The sequence below is a fragment of the Lepus europaeus genome, chromosome 2 (assembly GCF_033115175.1).
Source record: "Lepus europaeus isolate LE1 chromosome 2, mLepTim1.pri, whole genome shotgun sequence".
In the NCBI taxonomy this organism is placed as follows: Eukaryota; Metazoa; Chordata; class Mammalia; order Lagomorpha; family Leporidae; genus Lepus; species Lepus europaeus.
The window spans coordinates 78546284-78571782 of NC_084828.1; the positions used below are offsets into that span (position 1 = coordinate 78546284).

The 25499-nt window shown below is 46.9% G+C and overlaps 1 protein-coding gene across 1 annotated transcript; it reads left to right on the forward strand.

Annotated features, from left to right (window-relative positions):
* CSTA (cystatin A) lies at positions 1-25499 on the forward strand. Its single transcript, XM_062177090.1, has 5 exons — positions 1-149; positions 8281-8391; positions 10936-11137; positions 21324-21425; positions 25327-25499. Exons 3-5 carry the CDS (start codon positions 11072-11074, stop codon positions 25456-25458), a joined length of 300 nt encoding a protein of 99 aa, XP_062033074.1. The 5' UTR covers positions 1-149; positions 8281-8391; positions 10936-11071; the 3' UTR covers positions 25459-25499.

Genomic DNA, 25499 nt, shown 5'->3' on the forward strand with positions numbered 1-25499 from the left:
CCCCCGGCCGCCGTCAGGGGAGCTCTGGGAAACCTTCAGCGCCCGGCTCCGACGGCAAAGGAAGACCTTTCTCTCTGTCTCTCTCTCTCACTGTCCGCTCTGCCTGTCAAAAAAAAGAAAAGAAAAAGAAACCTTCAGCGCCTCTCCAGGTACGTTTGAAAACCTCTGCAGGAATGTGGGGGTGGAGGGATTGTATAAAACTGGAGTCCAGGGGTCTTGTGTATAGAAGCTGGCTGGAGCAGAGATCCTAGTCCCGGGAGTGCCCCCGACCCCGGATGCCTGCAAGTGGGCCCAGGCAGCCACCCACCAACCACCTCGCAAGCTCTTGTGTGTATTTCTAACATGAGGCACCCCTGGAGAGGGGCTGGCACACCTGTATGCCCCTTACTCTCCACGGAGCCTTCCTCGCCTTCCTCCTCCTCTTCTTCACAAGTCACAGCCCAGGCCTGGCCCTGATCAGACACCCATTGGTCCCAGCTCTGATACTGGAGCCCTCAGCCCACACCTGCCCCAGCCCCTCTCCAGAGGCTGGCTCCTCTGTCCCCTGCAGGGCCTTGGTCTGCTCTGAGGATGACCGGGAAAGCCTGAGCTTTGTAATCCTCCTGGCTCCTGGCTTTGGCCTGGCCCAGCCCCAGCCATTGAGCCAGTGGATGGGAGAACTCTCTGTGTCTGCCTCTACCTCTGTCTATCTCTGCCTTTAAAATAAAAATAAAATAAATCTTAAAAAAAAAATCGTTTGGGAATGTTTACAACAGTATTACTTTAATAACCCAAAACTGAAAACAACCCAAATGTTCATCAGCAGGTGAAAAGATACACTGGGGTATACTGATACACTTTGACAAAATCCTACTCAACAATAGTATTAATACTTGCACTAATATAGACGAATTATATAACTCTCAAAATAACTGTCAGGTGAAAGAAGCCACACAAAAAGAGAGGCCACACTGTATGATGCCATTCATATAAAGAACACGGAGCTAGGTGGGCATCTGCGCTGGCAGTTAAGACACCAGTTAACGCACCTGTGTCCCACATCAGCGTTCAAGTCCAGACTCTGGCTTCTGACTCCTCTTTCCTAACTGTAGACCCTGGCAGGCAGCAGGTGATGGCTCAAGTACTAGGGTCCCTGCCTCCCACGTGGGAGACCTGGACGGAGTTCCCAGCTCTCGGTTTCCGGCAACAGCTGTTGTGCGCATTTACAGAGTGAACCCCCGGAATGGAGTCAATCGCTCTCCCTCTGTGTGTGAGTGTGCGCGCGCGCATGTGCACATGTGTGTGGGTGTGGGTGTGCCTCTCAAGTGATGAATAAACGTTTTTGTTGTTGTTAAAGATTTATTTATTTATTTGAAAGTCAGAGTTACACAGAGAGAGAGAGAGAGAGGTCTTCCATCCGCTAGTTCACTCCCCAATTGGCCACAATGGCCAGAACTGTGCCGATCCAAAGCCAACAGCTTCTACCGGGTCTCCCATGCGGGTGCAGGGGCCCAAGGACTTGGGCCATCTTCTACTGCTTTCCCAGGCCATAGCAGAGAGCTGGATCGGAAGTGGAGCAGCTGGGTCTCGAACCAGCGCCCATATGGGATGCCGGCGCTTCAGGCCAGGGCATTAACCTGCTGCACCACAGCACCGACCCCATGATAAATAAACTTTTTGACTAGTGATGGTCAGTAGATTAGTGGTCCCTTGGGGAAGGAGGGTGTACAGAGCCTGGGCTGAGGCAGGGGAGGGGGTGTTGGTGATTACAACAAGGAATGAAGAAACTTGGAAGTGATTGTGGTATCCACATATGTCTGTATTTACATATATGTCAAGAGTTATGCAACTGGGTGGGCGCCGTGGCTCAACAGGCTAATCTCTGCCTAGCGGCGCTGGCACACCGGGTTCTAGTCCCGGTCAGGGCACCGGATTCTGTCCCAGTTGCCCCTCTTCCAGGCCAGTTCTCTGCTGTGGCCCGGGAGTGCAGTGGAGGATGGCCCAAGTGTTTGGGCCCTGCACCCCATGGAAGACCAGGAGAAGCACCTGGCTCCTGCCTTCGGCCCAGCACGGTGCGCCGGCTGCGGCGCATGGGCCGCGGCGGCCATTGGAGAGTGAACCAACGGCAAAGGAAGACCTTTCCCTCTGTCTCTCTCTCTCTCACTGTCCACTCTGCCTGTCAAAAAAAAAAATAGTTATGCAACTGAACATTTTAAATATGTAGTTTAAGTCAGTTATACTGCAGTAAAGCTGTAATTTTTTTAAAAAAAATTTAAGAGTAACAGAGAAACACAAAAGAGCTGGAAAGCAATGCCACTCATCCTCCGAGGCCCACCCCAAGTGTCTCCTCTTCTCAAATTCTTTCTCCAGCTCTCCAGACAGAGTTGGTCCCAGTGTAGACACTTCCTGTGCTGTGATTAAAGGCATTTTTAAAGACTCATTTATTTGAAAGGCAGAGTGACAGAGGGTGGGAAAGACAGAGATCTTCTGTCCACTGGTTCACTCCTCAAATGGCCGCAATGGCCAGCACTGGGCCAGGTCAAAGACAGGAGCCAGGAGTGGGTGGCAGGGGCCCAAGCACTTTGACCATCTTCGACTGCTTTCCCAGGTGCGTTAGCAGGGAGCTAGATTGGAAGGGAAGTAGCTGGGACTCAAACTGATGTTCCAATCTGAGCTGTTGGCATCACAAATAGTGGCTTAACCTGCTGTGCCCCAACGCCGGCCCCAGCAGGCATTTTTCATGTGTTCCTCTTCCTCTCTGAACAGACAAGTCCATCGGAAAGCCGGTGGGCTAAGCAGTCAATAACCATAGGTTTACCCAATGATGACGTTTCCTGGACAAGACAGCTGACTCGTGGGTTAAACGGGCTTTGATGGCTGCCCTGGAGGTCACCACGCAGTGGCATTTCAGAGGGTCTACACGACCGACTTGTAGGCAGACTTTGCTCACCAGTTGAAACCAACCCAGATTTGAACATACGTATCAATCCAATGCAAGCTGCTGCTTATTCTCACCTCCGAATTCCCCAGTGAGAGCCCATCTGTGGGGACAGCAATCGCTACGCACTGGCCCATTATGTCCTGGACATGCTCACCTTGACTCGTGGAGGGGATGGGGGGGTGGAGCTTCCCACCAAGCTCACGTGAACCTGCTCATGGGAGTAGCAGTTCAGAACTCTGTCTCAGCAGGTGCCCAACCTCCAATGCTGACTGATAGGCAAAAGGGCGATTGGAGTCCCCCAGGGTCTTGTCTGTGCCCCAAGATCCATGAGGGAGGCTGAGTGTCCTTCTGCTCTCACAGTGTGCACACAAAGCCAGAACTGTGTCTCAGCCCATTGTCAGCCTCTGGCCAGGCCTGAGAGCACCACATGTGTTGGGGGGCATTGGTCCCCAGCCCAGCTCTGCCATGACTGTATGTGACCATGAGCAAGACACTTTGTCTCTCCTGCATTCAGCATCCTCATGTGTAAGAAGGGCCTAGTTTCAATCCGTGATTATTTTTAAAAAAATTAGGGAGAGCTGTAGACAACTCATTTTTTTAAAAGATTTTATTTGTTTGTTTGAGAGGCAGATTTACAGATAGAAAGAGGTGGAGGCAAAGAGAGAGGTCTTCCATCCGCTGGTTTATTCCCCAAATGGCCGCAATGGCCAGAGCTTTGCCGATCCGAAGCCAGGAGCCAGGCGCTTTCTCCGGGTCTCCCACGTGGGTGCAGGGGCCCAAGGATCTGGGCTATCCTCCACTGCTTTCCCAGGTCCATTAGCAGAGAGCTGGATCGGAAGAGGAGCAGCTGGGACACAAACTGGAGCCCACATGGGATTCAAGCACCGCAAGCAGAGGTTCAACCTACTGTGCCACAGCACTGGCCCCAGACAACTAATTAAAACAAAACAAAACAAAAAAACAACTTTTGTTTTGTTTGTTTTGAGAGGCAGAGAGACAGAAAGAGCTCCCACCTGCTGGGTCACTCCTCAAATATCCACAACAGCCAAGGAAGGGCAAGGCCAAAGCCAGGAGCCAAGAATGCCATTCAGGTCTCCCACATGGTTGGCAGGCATCCAAGTCCTGGAACCATCACCACTGCCTCCTAGGTCTGCAGTGGCAGGAAGCTGAAGTCAGGAGCCACAGCTGGGTGCTAACCAGTGCATCTTAGCTGTTGGACTAACCGTCTGCCCCTTGACTAATTTTTAAATCAGATCACAGTTTAGAAGAAAAAGAAGTGATACTCCAGTTAATGCAGGAGTGGGAGTCGGTGCCTCATTCCTGTATCCTCTGGTCCTCTGTTCCTCGTTGCTGCTCTCTCCCAGGGACCCCAAGACATCCCCAGTTCCCAGGTTGCATCACTAGATAAAGTTGAGGAGCCACATGACCCATTCCGGATGGAGAGTTTGGGTGCATACCTTTGTCCAGTGGCTGGGGAGTGGTAAGCACAAGGTAACAGAGAGGAAGAGGACAGCCAGTGCGCCTTACAGCCTAATGGAGGAGAAAGATAAGTAAATAGCCAATTATTTATTCACTCAATAGACACTTACTGAATGTCTACCATCTGCCAAGCATTGTCCCAGGCTATAGGGATACAGCAATTATTTCTAAGCAACAAAGAGTACAAAAATAACCCCAAAAAGCACAGGCAGTGAATGGTGTTGAAGCTGTTGTGAACAGAGCTACTGTGAGTAGAGACTTGGGGCGGGCAGGAGAATTCTTCTCTTGGACTAGGACATTTCCACTGAGAAGTGACGGATACGAAGGCTTGGAGGAGAACCTGGAAAGAGCACTCCTGGCCCACAAAGCATCAAGGGTCCAGGTCCGAGGTGCAGAAGAGCTTGGCCTGCCTCGGTGGAACCAAATGAGGCCGGCACACCCAGAATGCATCAAGGGGAAAGCATCATGGCTTGACGTTGTAGAGTTAGGCAAAGACTGAATCACGCAAGGCGCATCAGTCCGTGGTAAGGAGCCCGGGATTTGTTTCCTCAAGTCAGTGGGAAGATACCAGAGGAATTTATCCAGTGGTTGAATACCATTTAATTGGTGCTTGAAAACTCCCTCTGATTGCTGTGTGGAGAACAAGGAACACATGAGACTTTTTGTGCAAGAAAAGGCAGAATTTTCTGATGGGTTGGGTTTGGCAATTTTAAGAAAGCAAAGCACAGCTTTGCCCTCTGGACTGAGCAGCTGGGCAGCGGGGCAGGAGACTGCGGGAGGAGGCGTCAGCACAGGGCAGGGTGATTCCACCCCACAGCTACGGCCAGACAGAGAATGGCTCACGGCTCACAGCCCAAGCTGCTGCCTCTGGTCCAGATCTTGACAGCCTCAATCCCGAGTCACTGCAGCAGCGTCCCGACTGCGAAGCTCAGCTGCCTGGCCTCCTGCCTCTTCAGGGCAAGCAGGAAAGGCAAGGGAAGGTTAGAGTACATTTCTAGGTTTTATGGCTGTCATTGGAGGAAAGGGGCTCTGATTCCTATGGTCTGCCTTGAAGAAGGGGAATTCTTCGCTTCTGTGGCCTGCTTGGGGGGAAACGGAGGGGCAGGAGAAAGTCAGGAAAAGGCCAGAAAGGTATGGCTTTGGAGTCCCTTTCAATGTCTTTTAGTTGCAAGTATTCAGCATGCCAAAGCTCCATACTTTGGGGTATCATTTCTGAACACCAACGTTAGTGAGGAAGTTTATGAGAGCAAACCATTTCTTAAAGATTTAGTTATTTACTCCCCTGCTTTACCTACAAATCATTTTGAGATAGCAGTTTTTACAATTGCATTTAGTTGAATACACAATTATGTAAACATTTTATTTGAGCAGTAATAAATTGCTTCATCTGTAATCATGTAGAAAATATAGAAAGTTAAAATTAGGCACTTTATAAGAGAAAAACTCTATTATTTTATGAGAAAATAACTAGGTTCCCAGATTAAATCTTAATTCCATTAAAGTTCTTCAGAACATTTCCCAAATATTTCATCAAGAAAATGAAATTTCTTCTCAGAGATTATGACTCACGATACTAAAAGAGTCTGTTCTAGAGCATAATTGAGAAAATATATTTGATGGTAGTCGAATTTATTATGGGAAAGATCTTTGCACTTCATAGTAAAGTAGCAGGACAGAACTGAAGCTATTGTTGACAATATACTGAGATAAAATATATTCAAGTTAAATAAGACCTTTGCTACACATCACTGCTTCTAATCCTTTGCACCTCAAAGGTCGGTGGTCTGTTAATGTTTTCCAACCTCCTGTCTTCAGCTTCACCAAAAATGGTAATGGCCAATGTGGCATTTTTTTTACTTCTCAAGGCCTTTTATGAAATATGATTAAAATTAAATTTTTATCACTAAAGCTACTGGAATATCAAGGTCCATTATTTCTCATTTCTACACTACAGTACTAAGGCCTGGATCACATTGTTTTGCAAAGATCACTCTCCCCAGCATTGTCCTGGAAGAGGAGAGGTGGTTTTTCTTTTGCCAATTATATTGTTGTACTTTCCTCATTGCATCCCTTGCTTAAGCCTGCTCTTCTCCTGTATTCCTGAATTTTACTAATAATACAATTATCTTCCAGGTCACCCCCCCAGAAAATGTCTGTCAGCCATCCAACTTCCTTTTTCTTGTCCTTTTCCCACTACTATATTACTGATAAAATTGTCATGCTGTCCCATTCCTCCCCAGTCCATTGGTCACAACTTTGAGTCAAGTTCTCTTTAACTTTTTGTTGTTCCAATGACAACTTCCCAACCAATCTTTCTCCAGAATCTTCTCCTCCAGTCCAGCTGTGATATTATGACATATATATGTTTTATATATATATATATATATATATATATATACATATATATCTATAAATTGGTCTTCATCTTTAGTTCCTGGCATAAAGACCCCAAGCCCTCAATTCACTGAGCAGTAGGGATGCTAGCAGAATTCTTTGTTCTGATGTTTGGTCTTTGACCCTGGTTCCAGAAAGCCAGCCTCCAATCCCTTGGATATTCTCAGGGTAGGCGTGTCTTTTGTTGTGATGAGGCAACTCCTGGTGGGCTCTTGGACATCGGCCTAGTCAACACAAAGACCAAGCCTTGATGAAAAGCTTGGAACTCTCAGCCCCACCCCACGGGCATCCTTTGGGAAGGGGGAGGGACTAGAGACCTAGTGGATTCCACCTTAGTGATGAAACTGCCATAAAAATCGCTGAACTGTGGGGTTTGGGGCGTTTCTGGGCTGGTGAACACATTTACATGCCGGGAGGTGGAGCCCCCCAGACCAACTCCACAGGACAGGGACCTTCCAGAGTCTAAACTCGGGACCCTTCCAGAACCCAGTGTGCACCTCTTCCCGGCTGTTCATCTACATCATTTATTAAATAATAAACTGGCAAATGTGGAACCCTGAGCCCTAGAGCCATCCTAGCAGATTATAACCTAATGAAGGGGCTGTGAGAACTCCAATTACAGCGGGTCCGTCAGAAGTACCTACCGGGTACAACCTGGGACTTATGATTGGCATCTGAATGTAGGAGGCCAAGGAGAGGTCTCGTAGAATTCTGCCCTTAACCCGTGATGTCTAATGCCAACTCTGCTTAGTATCAGAATTGAACTGAATTGTAGGACTCCTAGTCAGTGTATGTGTATGCGGGCGGGAGGAGAGGGGACATCCCCCACTTGGGTGACCAAGTACACTGAAATGTGTTGAGCCTATAGCAGGAGCCAACAGTCGGCTGGTGTTTACGCCTGCCTACACATTGCTTCCAAGTTTATCCTCCGAAAGCACAAACCATTTCTGTAGCACTCACAGTTCTCACTGGCCTCGCTGACCCAAGAACCAAGGTGTAAGCCGTCGCCACAATCCGTCCTCCATCGGCCCTACCTGCTCTCTGCCCTTCACTGTGGGGACAGCCAGGAGGAGTGACGGGGTCCTCCCCGTGAGCACACACCCCAAACAGGGCCCTCATCCATTCAAGGCAATGCGCGGACTCGGTGGTTGTTCAGAGTCTCCTGAGAACGTTAGAGGGGTCAGGGTAAGAGCATGATCCGGAATACGGAAGTTTTCCAAAGGTAGCATTGCTTCCCCACCCATCTCAGGGGCGGAGCTGACGGGTTTTAGTGGCTGTATCCAGGCATAACCACTGCCTCCTTCCCCTTTGCACCTACGCCTTCCCTCACCCCCATCTCTACAACGTCTTGATCCACTTTTTCTCACTGTAATTTTGTTTCTTCTAGAGTTTCACGCAAATGGAATGAGACATCTACAGCTCTTTGTGTTTCTCTCTTTCACTTTCAAAGACTTTCTGTTTATTGATTTTATTTATTCGAAAAGCAGAAACAGACAGACTCTGACAGAGAGAAGTCTCCAGCCCCTGGTTGCTCCTCAAATGCCTTCTCTTCACCTGAACGCTCACCTATATTGCTGAGTGTGCTACTAATCTTAAAGGTATTTTAAAAATAAGTGACTATTCAACTTAACAATTAAAAGACAAAAGTAATATTTGCTTTGGAAACAGTGTTTACTTCTCAAAAAGTTCTCGAGAATCAAGAGAGAAGAGCTTAAAGTAAGAGAGCATAGACACACGAAAGAACAGAAGACTTGCTGCTTACCCATTCCCCACCACTAGGGATGCTGGATACAAATGTCCTGGACTAGGAAGTAAGCAAGGGAGTCGAAACAAACTGTGCCCTCAGTAAAAGCTGTGGGTCTGGCTATGAAAGGTCTTGACTTGGGAAGGCCACACACAGATGAACAGAACCTGATGTGACTGTGGCAGGTTGTCTGTGGTCAGAGCCAGTGGTCTCTGAACACTGAGCCAGAATTCAGACGACTTGTGGCCTCTTGAGGGAGCACCTTGCCATCCACATTAGCTATTCTTCTCAACAAAGGGCATGAAGGCATTCAGAATGGAGAGCCACTTGCCCAGCATCCCCTAGGTTAGCCAGCAAGACACCAGCTCCAGGGATTTGCCAAGCACCTGCCCAATATCATAAAGAATGCAGCACCCTGCAAACTGTTGAAATCTTTACTTAGTATATACTAAGTTGATCTTCTGTATATAAAGATAATTGAAAATGAATCTTAATGAAGAATGGGATGGGAGAGGGAGTGGGAGACAGGATGGGTAGGAGGGAGGTTAAGAAGGAAAGGCCGCTATAATCCAAAAGTTGTACTTTGGAAATCTATATTTATTAAATAAAAGTTATAAAAAATAATGAAGCACCCCTCTGTGTAATAGTAGACAACAATCTCTAAAATGCATTGTTAGGGAAAAGAGTTTATCAAAAGAGTTTATGTAGTAGGGTGCCATTTATATACAAGAAAAATATACATACATATATACATATACATATATATGTATGCTTAAATGTGTATATATACACACAGATATGTGTATGAGGAGTCTTCAAAAGTTCATGGAAAATGGGCATTATCTTTTGATTCCATTTTTGCAAGAACTTGTTGAAGTGCCCTGTGTGGGTGTTCATAGTTAATTATTTATGTATTTGTATCATAGATTATGTCTTTGAAGGAAACATAAGAAGGCATTGGTAGTCTGTAGAATAGACTGGCAGCCGAGGCGAGGATGAATGAAGACTTCATTATTGTTATAAGCCCTTGGGTTCCTGTAGAGCACTTTTGACATGTGTATGGATTACATATTTCCAACACTGAATAAAACACCACAAGTAAATATTGAAACAGCATAGTGATTTTGCTTCTAGACAAGTTGCCCACAGAAGCCCTCACTTATGTACAAAAAGGGGAATATGTAATGTCATCTATAAGTGTGAAACATTTGAAAGAACCAAATCTTCACTGACAGAGAACCACAATTAGAATGAACAGGTCTAGCCGGCGCCGCGGCTCACTAGGCTAATCCTCCGCCTTGCGGCGCCGGCACACCGGGTTCTAGTCCCGGTTGGGGCACCGATCCTGTCCCGGTTGCCCCTCTTCCAGGCCAGCTCTCTGCTGTGGCCAGGGAGTGCAGTGGAGGATGGCCCAAGTCCTTGGGCCCTGTACCCCATGGGAGACCAGGATAGGCACCTGGCTCCTGCCATCGGATCAGCGCGGTGCGCCGGCCGCAGCGCGCTACCGCGGCGGCCATTGGAGGGTGAACCAACGGCAAAAGGAAGACCTTTCTCTCTGTCTCTCTCTCTCTCACTGTCCACTCTGCCTGTCAAAAAAAAAAAAAAAAAAAAAAAGAATGAACAGGTCTAGTGGAGAGCAGCATGTAGCAGTTAAAGGACATGAACTGGACCGATCTGCACCTCAACTTGGAGAGACTCCAAATCATATTGAGTAGACAATGAGCATAAGATAGAATATAGATTTAGCACACAATTTAAGCAAAAAATTTATAACACCTACCTAAGAGTATAAAACTGGTCCAGTAGAATACCAGACTTCCAGTGTCATTTACCTCTGTGGAGGGCAAGGTTGGACCAGACTTCGAAGCTTCCTCCACACCTGTAATATTTTATTTCTTAAAAGCATCTACAAAAAGAAGAAGAAGAAGAAGATGACGACGACATCACGAAGTGCTAGAAGGTTCCATTCTAAATGACATAAATATAGATGCTTGTTATGTTACTCTTTGTATTTTTCTGTAATTTAAACATTTCTAAAGTATGCAGCCAAGGTCACCCAGAGAGATCCTTTTACTTTCTGTATGAAGTCAAGTCAATTCTAACCAGTCAGCCTTGCATTCTTCTTAATTTCAAGATAAAATTTTGTAGGCGAGGTCTTAACATTGGGAAATTGTGGCTGTGGTTTCAGATTTCACACTTCTGACTACGCAACAGGATGAAACCATTGGCAAGAGAATGCAGGGACTTTGGGTGCCGGTTGTGTACCACTTCAGCACACAAGTCTTTGTTGATCCCAGTCCAACGCCCCCATTCTTCCAAAGTCTACTTCCATATTCTGTTGAAGATGCAGCCAGACTTGCCCTGAAGCGAGTCATTTTCCTTTGCTGCTTCTTCGTAGAAGAGATGAGCGTGTGACCTCCTTTGGTCTTCCTGGAGAGGCGGAGCTTGTGAACACCTTTTAAAAACCCGAGACTCCACCTAACCTGAACACTTGGGTTCCAGCAACCTGCTCGGCAGAGAAGCAATTAGCCAAAATGATACCTGGAGGCTTAACTGAGGCCAAACCTGCCACTCCAGAAATCCAGGAGATGGTTAACAAGGTGAGTTGATGCGTTTCAGGAAAAAGTTTGACCCACAGTCTTGTCCCACAGGTTGGCCCTGTGGGAAGGCTGTGGGTAAATATGAAAGCCAGAACATGGGGAAATGTGTGGTTTTGTTCAGGTTTTCTTACCACCAAAATTGGAAAACTGAGCTTGTCCGATGAGGCCTTGAGTAAATCTGAAGTCTGCGAACTTGAGACCTGGAGCAAGTCACATTCCTTCTCAGGGTCTCTGCTTCCTGTTTGCAAAGGCAGACTTGGTATTGGGTCTTCTCTAAAGCCTTACAATGTCTGATTCTAGAATTACTAATTCAGTTTCTGAAAAAAGCTTTGCCAATCTCATGAAGCCAACACATAATGAAAGCCTAAGCTTGTTAACAATTTGATGACGTCGACTTTGCTCTGCAGGGAGATTTTTTTATAATGTTCTAGAGGAAGAACCATATTGTAAAGGCAATCCACTTATCTTCATCCTGCAATCTGCCCACAGAGATGCTGCTCTAGTTGGGTAGTAAGTAGAAGGTGGCTGGAGTAGAAGAGAAGGGACACAGTCTATGGTGACTCCGCCAAGTTCTAAGCAGCCAAATTAACTGTGGGAAAAACAGCACTCAATGTGTTTAGCAAGCTAACATGTTTTTCTAAGTGCTGTTTTATTAGCTATCAATCACCTATATAATAAAAACGTGTTATAGTCCATATTTTATGAAGGAGAAAAACATGTAAGTGGCTAATATAGGTTTGTAGTTTGTTGCCTTATTTTCTTGTAGCATTCCCTCTTGTTTTCTCTCTCTTAAACCCCTTTCTATCCACTGCTTGAAAACAAGATGGGAGTGGAAATGGTGGGATGCTGTGTCTCTGAGGAGCCAGGTGCCTGAGATTCTACTACTCCTTCTTTGGGGCTAAATATTTTCAAGAGTTTTGTTGGTTTGTTTTTAATAACTGCCTTGAAGATGTTTGTTCTTAGAGGAGATACTGATCCATTACTGACTTCATTTGGGTCCCTGTATCAGATCAGTGTTCTGGACAGGAGTCCCCTGCAGGTTTTGATAAAAGATTCTGATTCAGGAGGTCTGGGTGGCCTAAGGGTCTGCATGTTTGCCAGACTCCCAGGGGATGCGGCAGCTGCTAACTATGAACTCCCTTGCCTGCAGGACCAGAGATACGTGCTGTCCTACAAGGACTGTGGGACCTGGGGCTTTTAAAAACCAGGGTGTCAAAATAAAAGCGTTCATTCCACTTGTAAAATGAAGCCCACACCTCTGGCCTTTTAATCTCAGAGCTGTGCAGATGAGATGAGATAATGTGCATAAAAATGCTTGCCTAGGTGAGGCATCACAATGGCTTTCTTCAAATTTTTGCCTGCTATCAGCCCTGATCCTGAAAAAATTCATCTGACTTTCCGGGGATTTGGAGCTACAGAGGGATAGGGGGAAATAGAGACTTAAAATATTGATGACTAGGAGATTTTTTTTTTTTTTTTGACAGGCAGAGTGGACAGTGAGAGAGAGACAGAGAGAAAGGTCTTCCTTTTGCCGTTGGTTCACCCTCCAATGGCCGCCGCGGTAGGCGCGCTGCGGCCGGCGCACTGCGCTGATCCGATGGCAGGAGCCAGGTGCTTATTCTGGTCTCCCATGGGGTGCAGAGCCCAAGGACTTGGGCCATCCTCCACTGCACTCCCTGGCCACAGCAGAGAGCTGGCCTGGAAGAGGGGCAACCGGGACAGGATCGGTGCCCCGACCGGGACTAGAACCCGGTGTGCCGGCACCGCAAGGCGGAGGATTAGCCTATTGAGCCGCGGCGCCGGCCGATGACTAGGAGATTTTAATGGGTTTTTAAAAGCCTGTCACCTGGTTAGCAAGAATAATTAAAAAAAAAAAAAAAAGAAAAAGAAGCAGCAGCAGCTAGAAGGTCTTGCATTAATAACACCTACCTGTGAGCCACATCTTAAATTATAAAACTGATTAGCATGTGTGTTTCTTGCTGTGTTGCTTCAGGCTCCAACTTTGTCAGACAGCTGTAGTGAGAGTTGGATACTAGCAAGAAGCTGCTTCACCCCAGAGAGGTGCTGTGCCGTGTTAAAAACCTTGACTTCCACTCAATCTCTCATTCGATCTTCTTAACCCCTGGGGTGGGCAGGGAAGCGTTATGTCCAGTTTCAGTCGATGAAATGAGGATTCAGAGGTTAGGAGCCACCTGGTTAGGAACCTAGCCTTCGCCCAGATTCTCGCCCTTCCTGCCACACAGCGGCAGAATACAGAGAAGTCTGGTGAGGTAGGGGAAACTGGTTGACGGGGGACAGCGTGGCCGATTTGTCCTGTCTGCGCAAGCGCAAGCCTCACATTCAAGTCCATGTGAGAAGAGCACGCCAGTGACTTGCTTCCTGCTACAGGCATTTCTTGAGTGTCTCCTTCATGCTAACTATTATAGAAGCTGCAGAAGGGCGTAAGATATGCCCCTGCCTCCAGGAAATTTACAGTGTGCTTGGGGAAGTCAAGATATCTGAACATAATATAAAGTGATATCCAATTACATGCTTTTTTCTTTTTTAAAAAAAGATTTATTTATTTTATTTGAAAGTCAGAGTTACACAAAGAGAGAAGGAGAGGCAGAGAGAGAGAGGTCTTCCATCCGCTGGTTCAATCCCCAATTGGCCATAATGGCCAGAGCTGCACCGATCCAAAGCCAGGAGCCAAGAGCTTCTTCCAGGTCTCCCACATGGGTACAGGGGCCCAAGCATTTAGGCCATCATCCACTGCTTTCCCAGGCCATAGCAGAGAGCTGGATCAGAGCAACTGGGACTCGAACCGTCACCCATATGGGATGCCGGCACTGCAGGCGGCGGCTTTACCCACTACACCTCAGAGCCAACCCTACATGCTTGTTCATAATCATAGGTTGTGGACCAGGAAGGACATTAGTGGTTCGTTATCATATCTCCTTACTTTTCAGGACTTGCTGTGCGGTGCTTCAGCTCCCCAGATGCTGAACTCCCAGTTAGCGCTCAGCTGTCCTCAGGGGAATTCCTATGACGTGCTGGGAATAAGAGGCAAAGCCAGTGAGCGCTTCTTAGTTTAGGAAGCAATTTCACATTGATTAAACCATTTATTGCCCAACGAACAACCCCATAGGGCAGGCATCCTTAGAAACGCTTCATAGGTGAGGAAATGGAATCAGCTCTTTCTCCAAGGTTCTAGAACAGGGTAGGTCCCCACACAGGGCTAGGCAAATGGGTAAGGCGTTGGTGATCACGTGCCCACTGTGATTGCCGGGATCCCAGGAACACCTCCACCACCAGTCCTTTACTTTGTAGTTTTTACTGTTGATTTCTGAATCCATTTCTATTTTTCTAGTTACTTGTTAAAATGCAAGTATTCTTGGGGCTGGGCATTTGACTTGGCATTTAAGACATTGAGTAGGACCCCTTTGAGTCCCAGCTCCAGTTCCTAGTTCCAGCTTCCTGTTAATACAGACCCTGAGAAGTAGCAGGCGGTAGCCCAAGAAGCTAGGTTCCTGCAATCCATGTCCGGGATCCAGACTGAATTCCAGGCCCCCAGCTTAGGCTCCCCCACACACCACCTTCATTGTGGGCATTTGGGAGTGAACCCGCAGATGGGAGCTCCCTTTCTCTCTCTCTCTCTCAAATAAGTTTAAAAAAGAAATTTTGCACTGCAAGTGTTCTTAGAAAAGCAGGTGTTTATCAACTTTCTCTGTCCTTATGTAGGAGCTTCCTAGTGGAATGCAAGAAGGGCAAACACAGGGTCTGGGGTTGAGAAGATACGCATATTTTTGAGGGCAGAAGGAAAGAGCTTCCCCATCTGGTAGAAAACAAGCTGGGTGGGTGGCGCTGGTTCCATGCACTGAGGGCTACTACAGGCACTTGGGTGCAGAGGGCACTTGGAAGAAGCCCCCTCTTCCGAGATTGTCTGTGTTAGCTGAGGTCATTGCTTAGCTCTTCCCTAAGGAAAGCTTTCTTAAAACATGAATGATGTAAACGATACAGTGTGAATCACTCTGGAGGGGAACAGGAATATAACATGGTCCCTGCCCTCCAGGAAATTTACAAAACTCACTGGAGGTAAGAGAGATTTAAAAAAAAAAAAAAAAAGAGGACCACAGCCATGAAAAGCCATAGTGTGTGTGTGTAGTGACGGCTGATTAAACGAGTAGGCTAAAGAGCAAAGACCTCAGGGTCATTATTGGTGATCCATTATCTTACACCCTACACAGATATCCATTGGATGGGAATTCTGAGTATGTTTATGTGAAGAAATGTTATTTCAATCATTATTTTTAGAAGTAAGGGCCATGACACACACATACAAGCATGCACACACACACACACCCCACACACACACACGACAGGTCGTAAAGCTGATTGCTGAATACCATTCCTGGCAAACACACACACAGCATGATTTTGTTGGCCAAGACACTGCACAAACACCGTATCTACATACCATCCTGGGCACACCCTGGAGCCTAGCATGTCATGGCTGTCACTCACCCCGTCCACACATTGGTGTTGCCCTCTCTTAACCACAGCTCAGCCGCCTCTCCCACTGCCCCACACCCAAAAAAACCTGCTGTTCTGCTGCCCCAGAGTCCTGGAGCACTTACGCTCCCTTCTTCATCAGGACATGCCGAGGCCCACTCACCAGACTGGGCCCCATGACACATGGTTTGCGCACTGCTCCACCTGGACTCCCAGGACCCGGGAACTCCTGGCATTGCAATCCTCAATCAGAGGTGGCCCCCACAGCCAGCACTGCCTCTCCAGCTTCTTCTGCTCCAGGGACAGCACTGCTCAAGGAAGACACAGAGCCACAGCAAACCCCGCCCCATCACAAATCTACAGATTCATGCCAAGCAACCACTACAGGCCCCTGGGGTTATCAGAAACCCTGTTGGATGTTTTCCAGATGTCCCCCAGAGGTGGGCCCATGCCTCCTCTCCCATCGGTTGTTCAGCCCCGCCCATTGCCCACGCCCCCACTAGGAGGACGCCTCCCTTCTTAGGAGAGTGCGGGGCTCTGGGAAGAACATGTCCCTACTGTCTCTCCTCCCAGTCTCAGGCTCTGTCCCCGTCTCTTCAGCCAGCCCTTCCTCTCTCAGGGAACTTCATTTCTTCATCCTGGGGTCCCCTTCCTTCAAGCCACTGTCACATGACAAATGTCCACAAGTCCCACCTTACCAGCCCTACCAAACTCTCCTTCATTTTTCTGTAAAAATTTCCCCCAGATATGGCCTCTCCACAATGCCACCATTATCATCTGTCCATTCTCTCTTAAGTTATGCACAGCCCCCCGGGTTTCTGCAGACTGATGTGGTTAGAGGGAATGCCTGGGTGTTGGGTGCCAGGTGGCTCAAATCCTCAGAGCCCAGGGGACTAGCAACTTACCAGGAAGACCTGAAGGAGCAGCTCTGGGATCAGTGGGTTTTCCCAGGTGCTTCTCCCTGGTAGTTCCCTTCTCCTGGCTGCGGACCAAACGACAAGCCCACACTGTTCCCTCCAGCTCCTCAGCCAGCCACACACAGACCGAGAAAGGGGAACGCCAAGTGCTTTGAGTGCCAGGTGTGTCTGTTCACCACCAGGCTCGACCACTGTTCCTAGCTGACTTCCTCCTGCCAGTGCCCATCCTGAGACGCTCTTAGCCCTCTGAAACATCAGGTTTCACTGTGTGCTCCTCTACCCCTTGCCCAGCTGCTAGCTCAGATCTCACCACTCTGTGGTCTCACAGCGTGCAGCGTTCAACAGCGGAAATCTGGTTGAAGGGAAAGAGGGAGGAGGCTGTGAGTTGCAAGCCTAGCGAACCAACAATCAAGGCACAATCTGACGGGCGCCAGTGCACCTGGGGAAATAAACCAGCACACCAGTCCTCTCATGGAAAATTCTGGACTCGTAGACTGCACATATGTAGCGGAAAGGTTACAGATGTGGCTGTGTTTCTAAGACAATAAAATAAAAACTTGTGATAAACGCTAACAATAACCATGGCCAAGGAACCGAAAGCCAGAAGGTACATTAAAGGCCAGACAGGGTATCAGGCAAGGGCTCTGAGATAATTATGCGGGTCATTTTCCCACTGAAGCAGTCATGCGCTCCTCTTAGTCTCAGGATCATTTGTAAAATGAGGATGAAATGAATCAGTTCTGAGAGGTGTAGCGGTTAACCCTTTCCACTGAGCTCTTAGCCACCGTGCCTGGCTGCCCCCGCCCCACCGCCTCGGAAAGCTCAGGATGGGTTGCAGAGGGGGGCCTGACGCAGGAACCTGCGCTCACTCGCTTCTCTCCGCACATCGCTGCCTACCCGCATCTTACCTACACTCCCTCGCCCCGCAACCGTTTTGTTCTCACGATCTGTCTTCTCCCTTTCCTCACGCTAGAGCTGCATTTTCCATCTGAGGCAGGCAGGCACTTTCTGTCTATTCCCATGGCAGCCAGAGAAACGGGTGGTGGCCCACAGAGCGGCCCCTCAAAATGGCGCTGAGTTTGCAGATGCGTAGGTCGTGGGAAACAATTCCGGTGCCCAAACTGTGCACTGCTGGGCAGGCCCAGACGGCCTGGGGAAACCCTGGGTGCCCTGAAGGCTGATTGAATCCGGATGCACCTGAAGCGCTTGTGTGATGGGCACAGCGGCAACTTCTCAGGAAACGGGACGCTGAACGCACGGTTCCCTCCTGCTCCCTTTGGAGGACAGGAAGAGACTGGGGGACATGTGGCAGGGACCCAAGCAAAGAGGTGGGTAAACACCACGGCAGAAGCATCAGCAAAGTTTCGGAGGACGGAAAACACCATGGGCAAGAACTGAGCCGTGCAGAGAGGCCCCAAGCCCACGAGGGGAAAGTCTAAGCCAGACGCTCCCAGGTACACTCTGCAGAACTTTTGAAACAGCTTGCGCATTAGCAACACCAGAAGCTCTGAAGACAGAAGTGAGGTAGGTTGTACAGATCCAAGGAACAAATTGGATCTGCCCCCAGATTCCTTCCGGCTCACCATCTTCCAACTCGGGAGAGGAGCTCTTACCCCCTACCCCTGCCACAAGGCTGAGCTCTGTCCTTGGCAGAACTGAGTCGGAGACAGCACGGCAGATGCTGACCTATCAGACCCGATGGACGGGGGAGGGAAGCACAAGCACCGAAACTGGTGGACTCAGTGAAGTTTACAAATTGCGTAAGGGACTCTCTGGCTCCCTTCTCCTCCTCTGGGAACGCTGGCCTCTAAAGGCACCTCCTCTTGTGGAGGACGGAATGACGACCCTCCCAAGGTTTGCACACCCTACCCTGTGCCCTGTGGACACGTGACCTTGAAGAGCCAAAGGGACTTTACCTGCAAGTAACTTAAGGCTCTGAGCTGGGAAGATCATCCTGGATGATCTGAGTGCATACAATGTAACCACAGGCTCTTTGTAAGAAGTGTGCACCAAGCCTGCACTCTGGGTTATAAATGTATTTTTCACAGGGACATAGATTAACAATTCTGATACTATTTTATCTGTAGGCTGGATCTGAACAAATAAGGCAATATATTGTGAATAATGAGAGCCAGGCTTCTTTCTTGGTGTTTGAGAAGGGAATTACAAAGAAGGAAAAGACCAGAGCTAAGTGAATCCTGTAGATTAGAATCTCGATAGATTTTTAATCAGAAGAATACAAATATATCATACATGATAGATATAATGTATCATATTAATACACATATATGAATACATATATAAGTATACACATACATTACATATATTCAAACACACTCAGATAAAGATGTGTACATGTGTGTGTCAGTATAAATACATATATTTCACAGCACTTTCCACCTGGTGATCCTAGGGACAATGACATCTAATAACACTGAGAAGACACAGAGCCCAAATCTTGGATCCTAAATGCCATCCTCAAATAAAAGGAGCCAGGACTCCTTGGAGAAATGGTTAATTCCAGGTTGGAGGAAGGGAAATTTCAAGGTAAGCCTGCAATATATGGTAGTTCCAAAAATGAAGTAAGTGTGTATCAAATGATGGAAGCACATTGAAAAGTCAATGGGCACCAGCTTGATGGTATGCCAGTGGCCAAATCTAGGACAGTTTGAGTGACAAAATAAAGAGTAATGAATTATAACCCATAGAGTAAAAGAAATATCAATGAGCTATATTAACAAACAATTGAATAAATAAATAGAGAACATATAGGTAAATAAATAGAGACCATATAGGTCTTCCTTAGATAGAATTCCAACTTTTTAAAGATTTAAAAAATGAACGGAGGGCCGGCGCCACAGCTCACTTTGCTAATCTTCAGCCTGTGCTGCCGGCACTCTGGGTTCTAGTCCCGGTTGGGGCGTCGGTTCTGTCCCGGTTGCTCCTCTTCCAGTCCAGCTCTCTGCTGTGGCCTGGGAAGGCAGTGGAGGATGGCCCAAGTGCTTGGGCCCTGCACCCACATGGGAGACCAGGAGGAAGCACCTGGCTCCTGGCTTCGGATATGCGCAGTATGCTGGCAGTGGTGGCCATTTTGGGGGTGAACCAATGGAAAAGGAAGACCTTTCTCTCCGTCTCTCTCACTGTCTAACTCTGCCTGTCAAAAAAAAAAAAAAAAGAAAAGAAAGAAAGAAAGAATGAAAAAGAAATGGCCAGAGCTGGGCTAATACAAAGCCTGGAGCCAGGAGCTTCTTCCAGATCTCTTATGTGGGTGCAGGGACCCAAGCACTGGAGCCATTCTCCACTGCTTTCCCAGGTAGTTAGCAGAGAGCTGGATCAGAAGTGGAGCAGCCAGGACTCAAACCAGTGTCCTTATGGGATGCTGGCACTGCAAGTGGAGGCTTAACCTACTATGCCACAGTGTTGGCCCTGTAGAATTCCAATTAAATGTAGAAGGAATTAGGGGCCAGCAATGTGGTGCAGTGGGCTAAAGCCTCAGCCTGCTGCGCTGGCATCCCAATGGGCACCGATTCAAATCCTGGCTGTTCCACTTCCATTCCAGCTCTCTGCTAATCTGCCTGGGAAAGCAGTGGGGGATGGCCCAAGTGCTTGGGCCCTGCACCTGTCTGGGTGACCCAGAAGAAGCTCCTGGCTCCTGGCTTTGGACTGGCTCAGCTCCAGCCGTTGCAGCCATCTGGGGAGTGAATCAACAGATGGAAGTGCACTCTCTCTCTCTTTCTCTCTCTCTCTCTGTAACTCTTTCAAATAAATAAAACAAGTCTTTAAAAAATGTAGAAAGAATTATAGAAAATTTAAAATATTACCATGTGGCAAACACCACAGAAAAAAATTATAAACAACAACCATCAATGAATGCTGAAATTAGCAAATGAAGGTATGACGTGGAACAGGATAGCTGCAAAACCTGAGAGTGTCTCCTCACAGGAGTTGCATTAATTTCCAAGGAGAAGATGTGGTGACTCTACAATGGAGAAAGTTGGCAGACATCCTAGATAGTGACCTGAACAAGCATCACCAGTTATGAAATGTGTAGCTCCTGGAATAACACACTACGAGCGTATCACTTTCCTGCTGTCCTAACCAAAACCTCTCATGCTGTCCTAAGAGATCAGATAAACCCAAACCAACATGCTGCAGATTAACAAGCCAGTGTTCTTCAAAAGTGTGAAGGTCATGAACAACAAAGACCTAGGAACTAACCCAGAGTGGAGGAGAGGAAGGAGACATGACAACTGAATGCAATGTAGGGTCCTCAATGGAATCCTGGGCCAGAAAAGGGACATTCTGGGGACAATTGGTAAAATTCTAGTGAGACTGATAGATTACTTAACAGTCATACTACGCCATGTTAAGTTCCTGGTTTTGGTTGTTACTGTAGGAGTGCTATGAGAAGATTCAGTATACTATTTTTGCAACCTAAGTATGAAATTATTTCCAAAAATGTAAAATTAGTAGGAGGTAATGCTGTCCTGTGTTTTAGCAATTGAAGGTGTACATAACTGTAAGAGCTTTAACAGTCAAAATGTTACTAGATTGCCTTGCTATACTGAATTGATGTATACAGCCTAATACAACAACATTTGACCGTTTAACCCACGTTGCCTTAAAATAGGTGTTTTCTGTTGAAATACTAACAATGGCTCACAGACCTCAGCACCATCTTTGAGGACATTTAGGAGCACGAGATCCCCAAGTTTGTAAATCACATAATAGAGCGCAATACAACTTTGGTAATTTGTTTCCTCTTTTCTCTTTTTAAGTTTAAAACACAGCTTGAAAAAGAAACAAATGAGAGTTATGAAGAATTTGAAGCTGTGGAGTACAAAACTCAAGTAGTTGCTGGAATAAATTACTACGTGAAGGTTAGCATTCAGCATCCACCTTAACACTAAAAAATACTGTATTTATAATTTGATGTGAAGTTCCGTTTCTCCTACCGTATAATTTGTTCCTTCTGATTGTCCTAAAACTAAGATGCCTACTGTGATAATTTCCAGGTAGTAGACTCTCAAGTTTGGCAGATGATATTCTATTTATGCTATATTTTTCTTGTGAATTTATTTTTTTAAAAGATTTATTTATTTATTTATTTATTTGAAAGTCAGAGTTACACAGAGAGATAAGGAGAGGCAGAGAGAGAGAGAGAGAGAGAGAGAGAGAGAGATATCTTCCATTTGCTGGTTCACCCCCCAAATGGCTGCAACAGCCTGGGCTCAACCAGGCAGAAGCCAGGAGCCAGGAGCTTCATCCAGGACTCCTTCATGGGTGCAGGGGCCCAGGGACTTGGGCCATCTTTCACTGCTTCCCAGGTCATTAGCAGGGAGCTGGATCAGAAGTAGAGCAGATGGGACTTGAACTGGTGCCCATGTGAGATGCTAGTGCTTCAGGCAGCAGCTTTATCCACTATGCCACAGCAACAGACCCAATGTAAACTATTTGTGCTCTTTATTTAATTTTTATGTATTTGAAAAAACAGAGAAACAGAGAGGCAGATACAGACAGAAGCAAAGAGATCTTCTAGCCATTGGGTCACTTGGCAAATGCCTGAAAGAGGCAGTGCGAGGCTAGGCTGAAGCCAGGAGCTGAGAACTTGATGTGGGTCTCCTACATGAGAAGCAGAGACCAAAGTACTCGAGCCATTGCCTGCTGCACCCAAAGTGCACATTAGCAGGAAGCTGAGATTGGAAGTAGAGCTGGGACCAGCAGCCAGGCCCTCTGATACATGGTGAGGTACACCTTAACTGCTCTACCAGATTGCTGCCCCCATTTTTGTCCTCTAAGTACATTTTTCATTAATGTAATTTAACTTTTTTTTTTTTTTTTTTTTTTTTTGCAACTCAAGTAGATTCATCTTGTGGCACTCTGGCGATAAAGTAGTGAAGAACTTTATATATTTAAAAATAATTTTATAGATCTATCAAAAATTAAATCATGCACCAACCCATTCTAATTGAAGAAAATTCTTTTGACTTTATTTAGAGGGAACCAATTCAACAAGTCCATCGTAGGTACTTGAGAGCCATTTTTGTTCTTAAGTAATAAAAAGATGGGGCCGATGCTGTGGCGCAGTGGGCTAACACCCTGGCCTGAGGTGCTGGCATCCTATATGGGCAGCGGTTCTAGTCCTGGCTGTTCCACTTCTGATCCAGCTCTCTGCTGTGGCCCAGGAAAGCAGTGGAAGAAGGCTCAAGACCTCAGGTCCCTGAACCTGCGTGGGAGACCCTGCGGAGGCTCCTGGCTCCTGGCTTTGTATCAGCGCAGCTCCAGTTGTTGCAGCCAATTGGGGAGAGAACCATCAGATGGAAGACCTCTCTCTCTCCCTCTCCCTCTCCCTCTCCCTCTTTCTCTCTCTCTCTCTCTCCCCTTCTCCTCTCTCTGTGTAGCACTGACTTTCAAATATATAAATAAAATCTTAAAGAAAAAGTATTAAAAAGATGATGATAAAAGTAGCATGCATTCAGGTGTATTTACTTATCCATTGGATGAGAGCAGTTTGTTTTTCTTCTCAAACAGTTAACTACAGAAGAGGTAAAGTTTGCAGTTTTTCAGCACAGAAACAAAGCAAGTGCAGCCAGCTGGCTCGGAGAGAGGACGTTATGCCGATTGCAGCTCAGTCCTGCCCAGTCGGCTCTTGTCCCCTGGGGAGATACACATGACTGAGACCCCGCTCTGTCATGAGATAGCCACCGCGGTGTTTTCCACCTTTCATAACTTGCTGTTCTTCACAGCGAGAAAAGAGAATTTCCCAGGTAAAACTGATCCTGTCCAGATAAACAGCCCATCACAACTGGGACCAGTTTAATAACTTAAAATTAATCCAAATGCATAAGCTTCACATATTATTAACCCCCTGACAATTTAGTAAAACACTCATCAGAAAAGAATTCCAGAAAGCTCTTCCTCTGACTGCCCTGTGGCCCTGGTCTTAACCAACTGCTTCTCTCTCTCTCTCTCTCTCTCTCTCTCTCTCTCTCTCTCTCTCTCTCTCTCTTTCTCTCTCACATCTTCCCTTCCTCCTGCTATCAAGCTTCTCCTGCTGGACTGTAGCCTCTGGCCTCAGGTGCCCCCTTTACTACCTGGCAGTCTGGGTGCTGGTCCCTTTGCCCTGAGCCACTGTGCTGATTTAAGGTCTTGCTAGTGACATGACAGTCTCTCTGGATCTTGGGTTCCTGCCAAGAAGCGGGGTGGGAGAATGGAAGGACTACAGGCTTTGATGTTCCAGCGGCCCTGGGGTTGAGCCCTTGTTTGATCTGTTCTGTTAGTCAGCACCTGTCGATGAAGCCCCTCCTCTTCTCTGAGTCTGGGCTCCCTCAGCTGCACAACAGGTGTAAATAACTTGCTGGTGAGGAATAAATATATAAGCACTTGCAATGTACCAGGCGCTGTTCCAAAGCTCTGAGCTGGGCGTGTGCTATCTCATTTAATCCTCACAGATCATCTATAGGTGTGATCACTTATCTTGGGTTACTAACGAGAAAAAGAAGCCTATAGGAGGTAAAGTTAACTAAAAAGAGAATATAAGTGTGTGAGGGGTTTTCAAACTCTTTGTGGAAAAATGTGATTTATGAAAATCCTATGCCTGGATTTCACAACTTTTTCATATCAAAATAAGCTTATCTTTTTTTGAAAAGATTTATTTATTTATTTATTTATTTGAAATTCAGAGTTACACAGAGAGAGAGGTTCCATTGGTTCACTCCCCAGATAGCCACAATGGCCAGAGCTGCGCCAATCTGAAGCCAGGAGTCAGGAGCTTCTTCCAGGTCTCCCATGTAGGTGCAGGAGCCCAAGACTTGGGCCATCTTCTACTGCTTTCCCAGGCCACAGCAGAGAACTGGATCGGAAGTGGAGCAGCCATATGGGATGCGGCACTGCAGGCAGCGGCTTTACCCGCTATGCCACAGCGCCAGCCCCTAAGCTTATCTTTTAATTTTGGTTTTCCCCAAACTTTCTGAAGTTCCCTGGTCATAGCAGAACCAGGATTTGGACCCAGAGAGTCTGAAGCTTAGTACTCACTGTGCTGCTGCTGGTCAGATTTGCAAAGATGATGCGTGTTCCAAGCACAAAACAGGTGCTTTTAATTGGTTATACTTGGTACCATAAAGTGCTCATCTTAGTGATGACTCATAGTAAGTATTTCATAAACAACATTTGTTAAAATTAGGAAAAGAAAGGACATCAAGTCATGATAAATATTATGAGACGAAAACGTCTGTCTCAAACAAGAATCCAAACAGAAATTCTTGCCGTAAGTTCTCCAGGTCCTGGATAAAAGCCTAATCCGCCCTTTCTGCTTTCCCGGCAACTACTTTGCGCCGAGACCCTTGCACTTCACTGCTCCTCGGGGGCTACTTCATGAAGTAGGCCCCGATCCATCCCAGATTTGCCAAGGCAATTCTGACGTTCCTCTCTGGTGTCAAACTATGTGGCAGAGAGTGTTCCAATTTGAGAGTCAGAAAAACGGAGTCATCAAATTATAGGTTGTCATTCGTTCTCTTGCCCTGCACATCTTGTGAAAATAGAACATAACCTTGGACTATCCCTTGTGCCAGATTATAATAAAAAATACAGTAAAATCACCCTGGGACCTGTGCTCCTGCCGTGCCATTAGCCTGCCTTTCTCTCATGCAATAAGGCAGTGGATTTTGGAAGCAGAGTCTAAGAATGTGGGCCTGGGTCTCGAAACATTGTTTTGGTGAAGTCAACTGCTGCGTTGATACACCCAGATGAATGAAGCTTCTTTTTCTTTTTTATACCTTTCAGGTCCGAGTAGGTGAAGACCGTTATATTCACATGAAAATATTCAAACCTCTTCCTGGACAAAATCAGGATTTGGTTCTTTCTGCTTACCAGATTGACAAAAGCAAGAACGACGAACTGATAGGCTTCCAGTAGCATGTTCCCAAAGCGGTTTGATTCCATGCACCGGCTATTGA